General features: G+C 43.9%; 1 protein-coding gene across 1 annotated transcript in view; it reads left to right on the top strand.

Annotated features, from left to right (window-relative positions):
• The window catches only part of nfxl1 (nuclear transcription factor, X-box binding-like 1), a 217386-nt gene that overhangs the window by 7981 nt on the left and 193386 nt on the right, over positions 1-16019 (top strand). The window contains exon 2 of the mRNA XM_085969766.1: positions 12117-12284. Coding sequence (XP_085825892.1) covers positions 12117-12284 — 168 coding nt within the window. The remainder of the gene's footprint in view (positions 1-12116; positions 12285-16019) is intronic.

Below are 16019 nucleotides of genomic sequence, written 5' to 3'. Positions count from 1 at the left end.
TCAGCCTCTAAGGGACCAACGTTTACTTTTATTACTCTCTTCCTTTTTACGTACTTGTTGAAGCTCTTACAATCTGCTTTTCTATTTCTTGCTAGTTTTCTCTCATTCTATTTTTTCCCTTTTTATCAATCTTTTGGTCATCCTTTGCTGGTTTCTGAAACTCTCCCAATCCTCAGGGTTACTATTATTCTTTGCAACATTATAAGCGTCTTTCAATCTAATGCTATCTTTAACTTCTTTAGTTAGCCACGGTTGGATCACTTTCCCGTGGAGTTTTTGTTTCTCAATGGAATGTATTTTTGTTGAGAATTATGAAATATTTCTTTAAGTGCTAGCCACTGCTTATCTACCGCCATACCTTTTAATCTATTTTTCAAATCTACCTTAGCAACTCACCCCTCATACCTATGTAATTGGCTTTATTTAAGTTTAAGAGTCTAGTTTCGGACTTAGGTAAGTCACTCTCAAAATTAACGTGAAATTCTATCCTATTATGATAACTCTGCCCCAGAGGATCCTTTATTATGAGATTGCTAATTCTTCTCTTAGGCAGTCCCTCGGAACCAAAGATGACTTGCTTCCACATTAAAAATGAGTTCCCAGGTGACTGATGAGTCCAATGTGGGACCTACACTCTCTCACAGGTGGGGCAGACCGTGGTTAAAGGGGCGGGTGGGTGGGGTGCTTGGGTTGATGTGCGCTCCTTCCGCTGTTTACGCTTGGCTTCCGCTTGCTCCCGGCGAAGAGACTCGAGGTATTCAGCGCCTTCCCGGATGCTTCTCCTCCACTTTGTGCGGTCTTGGGCCAGGGATTCCCAGGTGTCGGTGGGGATGTTACACTTTTTCAAGGAGGCTTTGAGGGTGTCCTTGAAGCATTTCCTCTGCCCACCTGGGGCTCTCTTGCCGTGTTGGAGCTCCGAGTAGAGCGCTTGTTTTGGGAGTCTCGTATCGGACATGCGAACGATGTGACCCGTCCATTGGAGCTGATCGAGCGTGATCAAAGCTTCGATGCTGGGGATGTTGGCCTGAGTGAGAAAACTGACGTTGGTGTGCCTATCCTGCCAATGGATTTGCAGGATCTTGCGGAGGCAGCGTTGGTGGTACTTCTCCAGTGCTTTGAGGTGCCTGCTGTACATGGTCCATGTCTCTGAGGCATACAGGAGGGCGGGTATTACTACTGCTCTGTAGACCATGAGCTTGATGCCGGGTTTGAGGTCCTGGTCTTCAAACATACTCTTCCTCAGGCGACCGAAGGCTGCACTGGCACACTGAAGGCGGTGTTGGACTTCGTCATCGACATCTGCCCTTGTTAACAGTAGGTTCCCAAGGTATGGAAAGTGGTCAACGTTGTCCAAGGCCTCGTTGTGGATTTTGATAATCGGGGGGCAGCACTGTGTGGTGGGGGCAGGTTGGTAGAGGACCTTTGACTTATGGATGTTTAGTGTAAGGCCTATGCTCTCGTACACTTCGGTGAAGGTGTTAACGATGGTTTGGAGTTCGACCTCCGAGTGTGCGCAGACGCAAGCGTCGTCTGCATACTGTAATTCGATGACCTTGGATCTGGACTGGAGGCGATGGAGGTTGAACAGTTTCCCGTTTGTTCTGTAAATTAGCTCCACTCCAGTGGGGAGCTTACTGAGGGTGAGATGGAGCATTGCAGCAAGGAAGATTGCTAATTAACCCTTTCTCATTACACAATACAAGATCTAAAATAGCCTGTTCCCTGGTTGGTTCCATAACACATTGTTCTAGCAAACTGTCCCAAATGCATTCCATGAGCTCGTCCTCCAAACTACCTTTGCCAATTTGATTTGTCCAGTCTATGTAAAGATTAAAGTCCCCCAAGATTAATTGCATTACCTTTGTTGCAAGCTCCAACTATTGCTTAATTAAACATAGAAACACAGAAGATAGGAGCAGGAGTAGGCCATTCGGCCCTTCGAGCCTGCTCCGCCATTCAATGAGATCATGGCTGATCATCCAAATTCAGTACCCTGTCCCTGCCTTCTCCCCATATCCCTTGATCCCTTTAGCCTTAAGAAATATATCCAACTCTTTCTTGAATATATTTAATGAACTGGCCTCCACCGCCCTCTGTGGCAGAGAAATCCACAGGTTCACCACTCTCTGGGTGAAGAAATTCCTCCTCATTTCAGTCCTAAATGGCTTACCCCTTATCCTTAGACTATGACCCCTGGTTCTGGACTCCCCGGCCATCAGAAACATCCTTCCTGCATCTAGTCTGTCCAGGCCTGACAGAACTTTATAGGTTTCGATGAGATCCCCTCTCAATCTTCTAAACTCCAGTGAGTATAAGCCCAATCGACACAATCTCTCCTCATACGTCATTCCTGCCATCCCAGGTATCAGCCTGGTGAATCTTCGCTGCACTCCTTCCATGGCAAGAACGTCCTTTCTCAGATAAGGCGACCAAAACTGCACACAATACTCAAGGTGTGGTCTCACCAAGGCCCTGTACGACTGTAGCAAGACATCCTTGTTCCTGTACTTGAACCCTCTTGCTACAAAGGCCAACATACCATTTTCCTTCTTAACCGCCTGCTGCACCTGCATGCTTACCTTCAGCGACTGGTGCACAAGAACACCCAGGTCTCTTTGCGCTTCCCCTTCTCCCAATCTATTGCCATTCAAATAATAATCTGCCTTCCTGTTTTTGCCACCAAAGTGGATAACCTCACACTTATCCACATTATAGTGCATTTGCCATGTTTCTGCCCAATCACCCAACCTGTCCAAATCGTGCTGGAGTTTCACGACATCCTCCTCACAGCATACCCTCCCACCCAGCTTTGTGTCGTCTGCAAATTTGGAGATATTACATCCAATTCCCTCGTCCAGATCATTAATATATATTGTGAACAGCTGGGGTCCTAGGACCGATCCTTGTGGTACCCCACTAGTCACTGCCTGCCACTCGGAAAACGACCCGTTTATTCCAACTCTTTGCTTTCTGTCTGCCAACCAGTTCTCTATCCAAGTCAATACCTTGCCCCCAATCCCATGTGCCTTAATTTTGCACGCTAATCTCTTATGCGGGACCTTATCGAAAGCCTTCTGAACGTGAAAATACACCACATCCACTGGTTCTCCCTTATCTATTTTACCAGTTACATCCTCAAAAAATTCCAGTAGATTAGTCAAGCACGATTTACCTTTTGTAAATCCATGTTGACTTTGTCCGATCCTGTCACTGCTTTCCAAGTGTTCTGCTATTACATCTTTTATAATGGACTCTAGCATTTTCCCCACTACCGATGTCAGGCTTACCGGTCTATAATTCCCCACTTTTTCTCTACCACCTTTTTTGAATAGTGGGGTAACATTAGCTACCCTCCAATCCATGGGTACCGTTCCAGAGTCTATCGAGTTCTGGAAGATGACCAGCAATGCATCTACTATTTCTAGGGCCACTTCCTTAAGTACCCTGGGATGTAGATTATCAGGCCCTGGGGATTTATCGGCCTTCAGTCCCATCAATTTTCCTAACACCATTTCCCTACGAATACTGATTTCTTTCAGTTCCACCCTTTCATCAGACCCTATGTTCCCCGGCATCTCTGGGAGGTTATTTGTGTCCTCCTTTGTGAAGACAGAACCAAAATATGTATTTAGTTGGTCTGCCATTTCTTTGTTCCCCATTATAAATTCCCCTGATTCTGACCGCAAGGGACCTACGCTTGACTTCACCAATCTTTTTCTCTTCACATATCTATAAAAGCTTTTACAGTCAGTTTTTATGTTCTCTGCAAGCTTACTCTCATATTCTATTTTCCCTTTCTTAATTAATCCCTTTGTCCTCCTTTGTTGAATCCTAAACTGCTCCCAATCCTCAGGATTATTGCTTTTTCTGGCCAATTTATATGTCCTCTCCTTGGATCTTATGCTATCCCTAATTTACCTTGTTAGCCACGGTTGAGTCACCTTTTTTGTTTTATTTTTATGCCAAACTGGGATGAACAAATTCTGTAGCTCATCCATTCGGTCTTTGAATGTTTGCCATTGCCTATCCACCGTCAACCCTTTGAGTGCCATTCCCCAATCAATCCTACCCAACTCGCTCCTCAGACCATCATAGTTTCCTTTATTTAAATTGAGGACCTTAGTCTCTGAGTGAACTACTTCATTCTCCATCTTAATGAAGAATTCGATCATATTATGATCGCTCCGACCTAAGGGGCCTCGTACAACAAGATTGCTAATTAATCCTTTCTCGTTACATAATACCCAGTCTAAGATGGCCTGATCTCTGGTTGGTTCCTCGACATATTGGTCCAGGAAACCATCCCGTAAACACACCAGGAATTCCTCCTCCACAAATATGGCCTGCAGGCCAAATACGGACTGCCAATGCATTCAGTCCAGCCCGCCAAGGCCTGGCTTCAAGGCCGAACATACACCGCACCTGACCCCGCCCCATGTAACGTCAGGAGGCGGGTCTTTGTCTCCAAGGCAGCAGGGGAGTCATAACCAACAACAGGCCGGCAAATCGAATCTGCCGTTCGCTGCATCATTGTGTCACTGCTATAACCTCCCATTTCAAGTTTGGAAAAATGAAGCAACAATATTAACACTGTACAGTGTAGGACGCCTTCTGCTCTTTACAGCAGTATCTGCAGCACTAGATTCAGAAATGTCTGAACCGATTACCGGCAAGCAGAAACTTACTGCATTATCTGCAGCTTGTAAATCAACAAAGTTATTCACACCCGAAACCTCATTGTCTGCACCATCACTGCAATGTGAAAGGTGAGTTCCTAACAGTTTGTGGGTTCAGTTTCCATAAATCTGCAAACTTTCCAGATAAATGGATGATAACATAAATACTTTAAATATATAATAATGCAATTGGCAAAGAATGTTTACTTCCACCTCTAACAATGTCTGTCTCCGCCATGGCCATACCTTTGAAATCCGTAAAAGCTAGTGCATAAGTACAAAAAGTAATTAAAAAGGCTAATGGAATGTTTTCCTTTATCTTGAGGGGCTTTAGATGCAAAAGTGAGAAGTTATACTTCAGTTGTACAGAGCCTTGCTCAGACCCCATCTAGTGTACTTGTTCAGTTTTGGGCATTGAAACAAAGAAGATAGGAGCAGGAGTAGGCCATTCAGCCCCTCGAGCCTGCTCTGCCATTCAATGAGATCATGGCTGATCATCCAAATTCAGTACCCTGTCCCTGCCTTCTCCCCATATCCCTTGATCCCTTTAGCCTTAAGAAATATATCTAACTCCTTCTTGAATATATTTAATGAATTGGCCTCCACTGCCTTCTGTGGCAGAGAATTCCACAGGTTCACCACTCTCTCTGGGTGAAGAAATTCCTCCTCATTTCAGTCCTAAATGGCTTACCCCTTATCCTTAGACTGTGACCCCTGGTTCTGGAGCATGAGGAAAGATTTTCAGCCCTGGAAGAGTACAGCGCCGATTCACCAGAATGATACCAGGGCTTAAAGGGTTCAATTATGAGGACTGGTTGGTTAAGTTTAGACGGTTGAGGGGTGATCTAATCAAGGTCATTAAAATGATAAAAGGACTCAATAGGGTAGACACAGAGAAACTATTTCCCCTGGTGGGGGAATCCAGAACCAGAGGCCATAACCCTAAAATTAGAGCTAGGCCATTTAAGAATGAAGTCAGGAAGCACTTTTCCCACACAGAGTAGTGGGAATTTGGAATTCTGTCCCTCAAAAGGCTTTGGATACTTGGTCACTTGAAATTTTCATGACGGAGGTTGATAGATTTTTGTTAGGTAAGGGTAATGAGGGATATGGAGCTAAGGCGGGTAAATGGAATTGAGGTACAGATAAGCCATGACCTAATTGAAGGATGGTACAGGCTTGAGGGGCTGAATGCCCTACTCCAGTTCCTAATTCATGTCCTGACACTGAGCCATGGAGCTATTCTTCCTTATTTAAAGTGCATAATGCGTTTATACTGTAATTGTCATCATCGAGTCAACAGTATAATTGGAGTGCTGGGTAACCAGTACTTTAACATTTCTGGGGGCGGTACAGTTGACAAAAGCTTACAGCCTTCATTCTCCCATACCCTGTTTTGGCCCCTCCCCCCCCCCCCCAAAAAAAGTAGTTCTTGCCCCCGCCTATGCTATGATATCTCAAGCTCCCTCCCCCATTGCTCTAGACGTACCTCCACAGTGCTCCCAGTGACCAAACTCCTCTCCACAATCACCCCAGACCCTTCCGCACCCCCTCTTGGTATTCCTGAATCTCCCACTGCACCCATATCTTGTAACTGCCAATCCAGCGCTTCCACACCCAAGACCACCCTACTATGATTTCCACACCCAGTCCCCCTTCCCGCCACTTGCACACACCCAACTCACCACTCCCAGTGCCCAGAAACCCTATCCTACTACTCTCAGATGCAAGGATCCCTCTTCTCCAATACTTTCAGCCCACTGCTCCATGACTCGGGCTACCATTTTGCTGTGTATCAAATTGAGTGCATAGCTAATCAAATATCAGTGCCACTGATTTACGATTTTAATAAAAATATGGGCATAGGCACATAATTTTGAACCTGATTTTACCACCAAATACTTGGTAATAAAAGTGCAATTTCACTCTTTCAATCACCATATGTTGGTGGCCATGGTAATATATTTTATATGTTACATAAAACTGCATATTCCCCAACTAGCCATAAGATCTAACAACAACTTATATATATAACACCTTTAACGTAATAAAACGTCCCAAGGTGCTTCACAGGAGTGTTTCAACAAAAAAATTTTGATGCCGAGCCAAAAAAGATGTTGGGGCAGATGACCAAAAGCTTGGTCGAAGAGGTAGGTTTTAAAGAACGTCTTAAAAGGAGGAAAGAGAAGTGGAGGGGTGGAGACATTTAGGGAGGGAATTCCAGAGCTCGGGGCCTAGGCAGCTGAAGGCTTGCCCGCCAATGGTGGAGCATTTAAAATCGGGGATGTTCAAAAGACCAGAATAGGCGGAGCATAGCGGGCTAGGGAGTTTATAGGGCTGGAGGAGATTAGAGATAAGGATGGGTAAGGACATGGAGGGATTTGAAAACAAAGATGAGAATTTTAAAATCGAGGGGTTGCTTAACTGGGAGCCAGTGGAGGCCAGCGAAGACGGGTGATGGGTGAACGGGACTTGGTGGGAGTTGGGACATGGGCAGCCGAGTTTTTGGATGATCTCAAGTTTACGTAGGGTAGAATGTGGGAGGCCAGCCAGGAGTGTGTTGGAATAGTCGAAGTTTAGAGGTAACAAAGGCATGGGTGAGGGCTTCAACAGCAGATGAGCTGAGGCAAGGGTGGAGATGGGCGATGTTACGGAGGTGGAAATAGGCGGTCTTAGTTATGCCCGGATATGTGGTCAGAAGCTCATTTCAGGGTCAAATATGACACCAAGGTTTCGAACAGTGTAGTTCAGTCTCAGACAGATGTTGGGGAGAGGGATGGAGTTGGTGGCTAGGGAATGGAGTTTGTGGCGGGGATTGACGACAGTGGCTTTGGTCTTCCAATATTTAATTGGAGAAAATTTCTGCTCGAGTACTGGATGTCAGCTGACAATTTAGAGACCGCGGAGGGGTCGAGAGAAGTGGTGGTGCGGTAGAGCTGGGTGTCGTCAGCGTACATGTGGAAACTCGCGTTGTGTTGCCAGATGATGTCACCGAGGGGCAGCATGTAGATGAGAAATAGGAGGGGGACAAGGATAGATCCTTGGGGGACACCAGAGGTGACATTATGGGATCGGGAAGAGAAGCCATTGCAGGTTATTCTATGGTTACGCTGGAAAGATAGGAATGAAACCAGGCGAGTGCAGTCCCACCTGGCTAGATGACGTTGGTGAGCTGATGGAGCAGAATTTTGTTGTCAATCGTGTCAAAGGCTGCAGACAGGTCCAGAAGGACGAGAAGGCAGATTACCTGCGTCGCAGTCAATTAGGATGTCATTTGTGACCTTGATAAGAGCAGTTTCAATACTGTAGCAGGGGCGGCAGCCTGATTGGAGGGATTCAAACAAGGAGTTCTGGGAAAGATGGGCACGGATTTGGGAGGTGACGACACGTTCAAGAACTTGGAAGAGGGAAGGGAGGTTGGAGATGGGGCTGTAGTTTGCAAGGATGGAGCGGTCAAGAGTTGTTTTTTTTGAGGAGAGGAGTGATGACAGCAGATTTGAAGGAAAGGGGGACAGTACCGGAGGAGAGAGAACCGTTAACAATATCTGCTAACATGGGAGCCAGTAAGGAAAGTTGGGTTGTCAGCAATTTAGTAGGAATAGGGTTGAGAGAGCAGGAGGTTGGCCTCATTGACAAGATGAGCTTTGAAAGGGCAAGAGGGAAGATGGAAGAGAAATTAGAGAAATATGCAAATTTAGGGTTAGGCAGGGGGAAAACGCAGAGGAAGTAAGGTCCGGTGGGCTAGGGGAAGGTAGGGAATTGAGAGCAGAAGCTGTTGAATGGACCATAGGAGATCTGCTAGCATATATTTAAAATGGGTCATCTAGAATGTACAGGCACTCCAGATGTCAGAAATAAAAGTGTGATACTACCGGTACTGGATTTAGACTGAATTATTTTTATGGATAAAATGCAGGCGAGGATACCGCTCAGATTCACGAGGATGATGCCAGGGATGGGAAACCATAGTTTATGAAGAGATAATGGGCAGGATTTTCATTGTGCCGTGGAGTCGGGATTGGAGGCGTGCGGGGGGTTAAAATCCTGAAATCGGGGGGTCCCGACACCATCCCGCCCCCAACCCGCCTCCATGCCAGTTTCAAAGGAGGCGGGTACCCGCCCCGCACTGGGACCCGCCTACCTGAGGCGGGAAGGGATTAGTGCCAATTAACTGCCTGTTAACAGGCAGTTTTTTAGCCTAATCCCTATTTTGAAGGTTGAAGTGTGGGATTCCCGACGGCTCCAAACCACGCCAGGTTAGAGGAGTCGGGCCTTCGGGTTGAAGGGCTTGGAGGGGTCGAGATGTCGGTGTTCAGGTGAGTGATATGTGCATGAGTGCAAAGGTAAGTATGTTTGGTGTGTCTGAAGTGATTTAAATAAGTGTAAATGACCTTTTCTTACCTTTACAGCCTTCCTTCCTTCAGGTCCCGGGAGTCCGTCATCTCACCGGCACAGAAAGCAGAATGGCTGCGATCTGTCAAAAGTGACAGCCTGCAGCTTTCTGTGCAGGAGAGATTTCTAACTGAGTCTGTGGAGAAGGACTCGGGTTAGAAGTAAGACTGTCAGTGTTTGACAGCTGTGAAACACTGATATGTCATCTGTCAAAATCTCTTGACAGATGAAATTTCAGTCTGTGACGTCACCTGTTGCCGGATGGCCCTTAATTGGCCTGCTGAGCCTGCTGGGCGGGCTCAACAAGATCAATCAAGTTAAAATCGAGTGGATTGGCCGCATCTCGATGGAGGCGGGACTACAACCCCGAAAGTTGTAGTCCTGCCTCCAACCCGACGACTCAATGAAAATCCAGCCCAATGTGACCATTTCCACCAGAGCAGACAAAGCTAAGAGATATAATAATGGCTTTTAAAATTATGAAGGGAAAGACAATTTTCTCTGGTCAGAGAGTCATTGATGAGGGGTCATTAATTTAAAAGGTTTGAGAATTTCTTTATGCAGAGAATTGTTTGATCATAAGGACAACAGAAATAGGAGCAGGAGTAGGCCAGCCTGCTCTGCCATTCAATAAGATCATGGCATCCACAGCGCTCTGGGGTAGAGAATTCCAAAGATTCACCACCCTCTGAGTGAAGAAATTTCTCCTCATCTCAGTCCTAAATGGCTGATCCCTTGTCCTGAGACTGTGACCCCTAGTTCTAGACTCTCCACATTTAACCTCAGCATCAAGCCCTCTAAGAATTTTGTATGTTTCAATGAGATCACCTCTCATTTTTCTAAACTCTAGAGAATATAGGCCCATTCTACTCGCTCTCTCCTCATAGGACAGCCCTCTCATCCCAGGAATCTAGTGAACCTTTGTTGTACTCCCTCTAAGGCAAGTATATCCTTCCTTAGGTAAGGAGACCAAAACTGTATACAGTACTCCAGGTGTGGTCTCACCAAAGCCCTGTAGAATTGCAGCAAAACTTACTTATTTTATACGCCAACCCCTTGCAATAAAGGCGAACATACCATTTGCCTTCCTAATTGCTTGCTGTACCTGCATGTTAACTTTCTGTGATTTGTGTAGAAGGATCCACAAATCCCTCTGAATACTAATATTTACTAATGAAATACTTTGCTACAGGGAGTAGTTGAAGCAGAGACCAGTGCAACTTTTAAGGGAAAACTTAAACAATATTTGAAACAGAGAAAGATAAAAGGCCCTGGGGAGACAATGGGGAAATGGGATTAGTTCTGGATTGCTCTAGCAAGAAGCAGGCACAGACATGATGGGCCAAATAGCCTTTCACATTTTGGGATTTTTGATTATTTTTTCACAGAAAGGAGTTGGAAATGTGTTATGTTTAAGGATTGTGTTTTAAAGCAAGTGAATTTGCACAAGTTTGAAAATCCACTGAAACAAGGGTGGAGGGAGTTGATGAGTTATCCTTATTGTTATCTGCAATGATAAGAGATATTAAGCAATTTGTTCTCTCATTTCCAATGGCCTAACAAACTAACCACATCTATTATGGTAGGGATTATTCTATTCATGTGAATCCAGCATGAGGTGTCTGCTGAGAATGCACATTTGAGAGAGGTGGTAATGCGTTTTGTTGACAGGCTTACTGGTTAATCGCTAAATGAGGAAGGTGTTGAAGACACAGCCCTCCCACTTTCTGGTAATGCAGAGAGTAAAAGGAAAAAAAGGACATTTGGCTGTCACTCGGGTACAAGAAACTGGAAGGGTATATTCCTGGGTCCTGGAGCTGGAAGCAATAATGCAGGAGGTCAGTTTTTACAGTTAAAAGGAAGGTAATGCCAAAACCAGTAAGTCAGCTTGCAAAAGGAACAGGTTGCTTGGTTCATCATTTTTGTTTGAGGAGTGAAATGAGATTGACTGAAGGAAGGGGGCTTTCCTTTGACTCTTACTCTGTATGTTCACTTGCTGTCTGTAAAATAAAGCCGTTTAACGATTCTCATCAGGTCTTGTCTCACTCAGTCCACCTACTAAAAGATTGGAGAAAAGTATGTGAGGCCATGTGAAAAAGACACAATATCAAGTTCAGATTACAAGGGGTCCTATTGTTACACCACTGGGTTATGCTGCCATGTACTGTAATTATATATTGGGCAGTAAGGGGACACCCCATGGATGTAAGATGCTCAGATCATTTGCACGAGTGATCGGGACTGCTGTGGCCAAGCAAATATCAAAGGCAGACCCAAACCTGTAACAACCTCTTTCTGTGTGCCAATGGCCTCCTTCGGTGCTGTAAGCATCTTTTGGTTCTATGGATGCTTTGCTCACCAGTGTTGAATGATGGTTAAATTTTGAATCTTGGCAGAGAGCCACCTGACCTTTTTTGGTTGAATATATTCTTGTCCGAAATGTCTAGAGGGAGAGCAGTCACAGCATTAAGTGCAAAAGACTCTGAAATCAAGAATATAAAGAATTTTGCAAATTTTGTTGAACCGTAATTTAAATATAAATGTAATTATTACTTTATATCTGAAGAATGTATTTATCTTGTCTCTATTGGATACAAACTTTTTTTTTTTTACTAATCCTAAATTCTGTGTTTCTGTATATGATTTAAATACAGAGGGCGAAGCAGAAAAATAGGCATAGTGTGTAACAACCTCGTAAATGCATTCAGAAAGGATGTGTTTATGTTGTCGCTACGCATAGTCAGTGGAGTAGTTCTTACCCAAAGGCTGAGATACATCAAAAAGGCCATGACTTTTGGGTCAAATGGCCTTTTCTTGTTGTCTATATTCCTAATTCAGGTTATAATGCCTTTCATAATTCTATTCTCAGTCTCTGCCTTTTCTGTAGCTATAAAAAATATTTGTATGCATGTGTTTGTGAAATCACATGGTGTCTATCTTGCATTTAGTGCATTATCAGAAGATGTTGAGAAATGTTACAATTAATATGATTGATACAGCTGCTTTTAATTTATCTGATTGTAATTCTTATGTAAATGTTTTCAACAGAACTGTCATCACTGAAAAAATTTGAAGAAATTTGTAAGGCCAATCAGGCTGTAGCCCAAAGGTTTGCTGATGAGGACACTTCCTCAGAAGAAGAAGGAGAAGAGGATTTTGAGGGTCAGCGAGGGAAAATTGTAGCCTCGACATTTACAACATATTCTAGTCACATAGGTAATATTATTCATTGTAACTTAAGTAAATTTCTTGTAAGTGCAACACTCCAAAATACAAAACAGAAGTTGTGAAACTGCTTAATGCTATCTGAAAACATTATGAATCCTAAAATCTAATTCATGGACTTTGTGTACTAGGATGAGTGCAGTTTTTGTTACGGCATTTGGTACCGATGGACTAAGTGCACCTTAACTAAATTCCTAAATCTGATATCTGAAAACATAATGGCCCAGAAATCTGATATCTGAAAACATAATGGCCCAGAAATTCGGGTCGGGGGCCTCCCGCGGGTGTAAGCCCCCGACCTGTACTTACCTACTGCGCCGGCCGTTGAGCTGTGGGCCCGCGTGGGATTCCGATCCTGGGCCTCCTCCAGCTGACGGCGCGCAGTGCTTGTGTATCCCAGGGGCGCAGTTAGTTCGATGCGTCCCCTGGGATCACGTGGGCCATGGAGAGCCAATGGTAGCAGGGAATGCTTCATTCATAAGTTTGACAGGAAGACCTGTCAAACCTAAATACTATAAGCCCCAAAACATCACTAAATCTTCAAATACATTTTTTTTTAAATCACATTTTTAAAATAAACTAAGAATTACATGAAATAACTTTTAAACAATTTAAATGTTTGAAAAAATTAATTACATTTTCTAACAGGGCTAAAAATAAACTTACCTTTCTTTAAAGTATTTAAAAATAATAAACCTGTGGAAAAAAAGTTTTAATTTTAATTAATTCACCACTTACCTTGTAAAAAGCAGGCCTTGCGACTGCTTTTTACATGTCTAACTTCTGGAGACTTACCCTCCCGGGAAAACCTGCAAAAAAAACGTAAGTTCGATGCGCACGCGTTCGACTTCTGAACCCCTTCAGGGGAACGGAAGTGCCGGTTTCCCGCGCATGCGCAGTGCATGCACGAAACCGGCACTTCCATTGGGCCTACGGGTGAGTACCCCATGCGTACTCACCCGTGGAGACCCGAATTTCTGGGCCAATGACCAAATTTAGTCATATTATTTGAATCTACAGAATGTGATGCTTAATTACTTAAATATCTGTTTACTTTTGATTACACTTTTGTTGTATGTTTTGTTGGCAATGTGACATGAAGAAAAAAATTCTCCCAGTTAAATGCCCCTCCCCAAAAAAGTAACCTTAAGGAGCTATAATAAATTACAAAAGAATATTGGACCTGAGCAATATGAGTATATGAATGAAGAAAAATTGCATTGGTGTTGCTAGCTTAAGTTGATTAAATAGTTTGTCCTCTTCATCATGATATTTTTCATCAAACGGGACCAGAATTGAAATTGTTTTAAAATATATACTAATACATATCTATCTAAATTTTTGAGTTTGCTTATTTTTTTTGAAGTGGAAAAAATAATAAATGGTCAGCTGGCCAGAGGGAAGTAGAAATAAGCATAGCTGTGAAAATGAAACCGGAAGAAATTCTTCCAGTCTTATAACAGCAAGAAGGTTATCAAAGAAAACTTGAGATCCCTTAAAGATGCTAATGTGGTTGAAACTGAAGATGAACTAAAATTAATTAATATGCTAAATGATTACTTTCTAGAAGCAATCATAGGAGATTCTACAATTAAACTTAATGGTTTTGATATTATCTGCATGTATGTTTTGGGCTTAAAGGACTCGAAACCAATAAATCATAAGAGACTGACCCTAAATCTCCAAGGGTGCTAGTGAGATAGGTTACAAATCTACTTAGATCTACTAAGTGCTGTAAGGGAATTGATTAATACAAGAGCAGCCCCATAGGATACGAAATTAGCTATGTGATACCCGTTCAAAGAAAGGCCACAAAATAAACCTGGGTAACTATAGAGCCATTAATCTTCTGTCAATAACTGGCATAATAATGGAACTGATCATTAGAAACCAACTTGGACTACCTATATGAAAATAACCTAGTAAATGGCAGTCAACACAACTTCAAAAGGAACAGATCCCACTGACTAACTTCTGACTTTTTTGAGGAATTGACATCTCAATTGGATGTTGAAATGTCTTGAGATACTGTCCTGAGACTTCCAGAAAGTTTTCAGTAAAATTCACATGAAAGGCAGTGGGTATCCTAAATAAAACCTACCAAGAAATTGGCTGAAAGAGAAACAGTGGGTAATGTGTATGGAAGTGATCTGGGTGGTTAAAGGCACTGAATGGAATGCCCAGGGATTGGAGCTGGGGTCCCTACTTTTCTGATCACATAAATGATCTGTAATGCAATGTAAATTGGTTGTATTTACAGAAGATACCAAATTATCGGGATGCAGTAGAGTGATGAAGCAGGCAAGGCGTTGCAGAAAAATACCTAGAGAATATTTGCAAGTGAACTGTAAAGATGACATTTCAAAACAGATGAGTGCAATGTCTTGCACATTAGAGAAAAATGCAAGACTAACCAGAGGAGAGGCTGAAAGAAATGTAGAACAGCAATCAACAAAGCAAAAAGAATGTTGATCTATATTGCCAAATCAGTAGAATGCAAGTCTGATATTGTCATATTGAAGTTGTCCTCATATATTCTGTAAGAAGTCACACAACACCAGGTTATAGTCCAACAGCTTTATTTGAAATCACAAGCTTTCGGAGCACTGCTCCTTCGTCAGGTGAAGTGGATGAAATGCATAAAGACACAGCTTATATAGTCAGAGAATCGTCAGATGTTTACAGGTAATATTTCCAACTGCCATTTATCACACCTCGGCAGAGAGATAATCACAGCAATCAAAGGTGTGAATGGTGTCCAAACAGGTCAGTCAGGAAAACATTACATCAAAGAACAATGAGGTGGGGTCACAAGGGGTCAATTATTGCAGATGCTGGGGTCTGTATGAAAAACAAAAAACATTTTTTTTGCTGGAAATCACAGCAGGTCCGGCCGCATCTGTGTAGAGAGAACAAGCCAATGTCGACTCGAGTCTGGATGACCCTGCGTCAGGTGGGGTTACATGTAGCGTGACATGAACCCAAGATCTCGGTTGAGGCCGTCCTCATGGGTGCGGAACTTGGCTATCAGTTTCTGCTCGACGATTTTGCGTTGTCGTGTGTCTCGAAGGCCGCCTTGGAGAATGCTTACCCGAAGACCGGAGGCTGAATGTCCTTGACTGCTGAAGTGTTCCCCGACTGGGAGGGAACACTCCTGCCTGGTGATTGTTGCGCGGTGTCCGTTCATCCGTTGTCGCGGTGTCTGCATGGTCTCGCCGATGTACCATGCTCCGGGGCATCCTTTCCTGCAACGTATGAGGTAGACAACGTTGGCCGAGTCACATGAGTATGTACCATGTACCTGGTGGGTGATGTCCTCACGTGTGATGATGGTATCTGTGTTGATGATCTGGCATGTCTTGCAGAGGTTGCTGTGGCAGGGTTGTGTGGTGTCGTGGTCGCTGTTCTCCTGGAAGCTGGGTAATTTGCTGCGAACGATAGTCTGAGGTTAGGCGGCTGTTTGAAAGCGAGTAGTGGAGGCGTGGGGATGGCCTTAGCGAGGTGTTCGTCGTCATCGATGACATGTTGAAAGCTGTGAAGAACATGGCGTAGTTTCTCCGCTCCGGGGAAGTACTGGACGACAAAGGGTACTCTGTTGGCTGTGTCCCGTGTTTGTCTTCTGAGGAGGTCTATGCGATTTTTCGCTGTGGCCCGTCGGAACTGTCGATCGACGAGTCGCGCGTCATATCCCGTTCTTACAAGGGCGTCTTTCAGTGTCTGTAGGTG

The sequence above is a fragment of the Somniosus microcephalus genome, chromosome 2 (genome assembly GCF_052327205.1).
Source record: "Somniosus microcephalus isolate GS21.2 chromosome 2, FLI_Smic_1.0, whole genome shotgun sequence".
NCBI lineage: Eukaryota > Metazoa > Chordata > Chondrichthyes > Squaliformes > Somniosidae > Somniosus > Somniosus microcephalus.
This window is presented reverse-complemented; position numbering and strand designations above follow the sequence as displayed.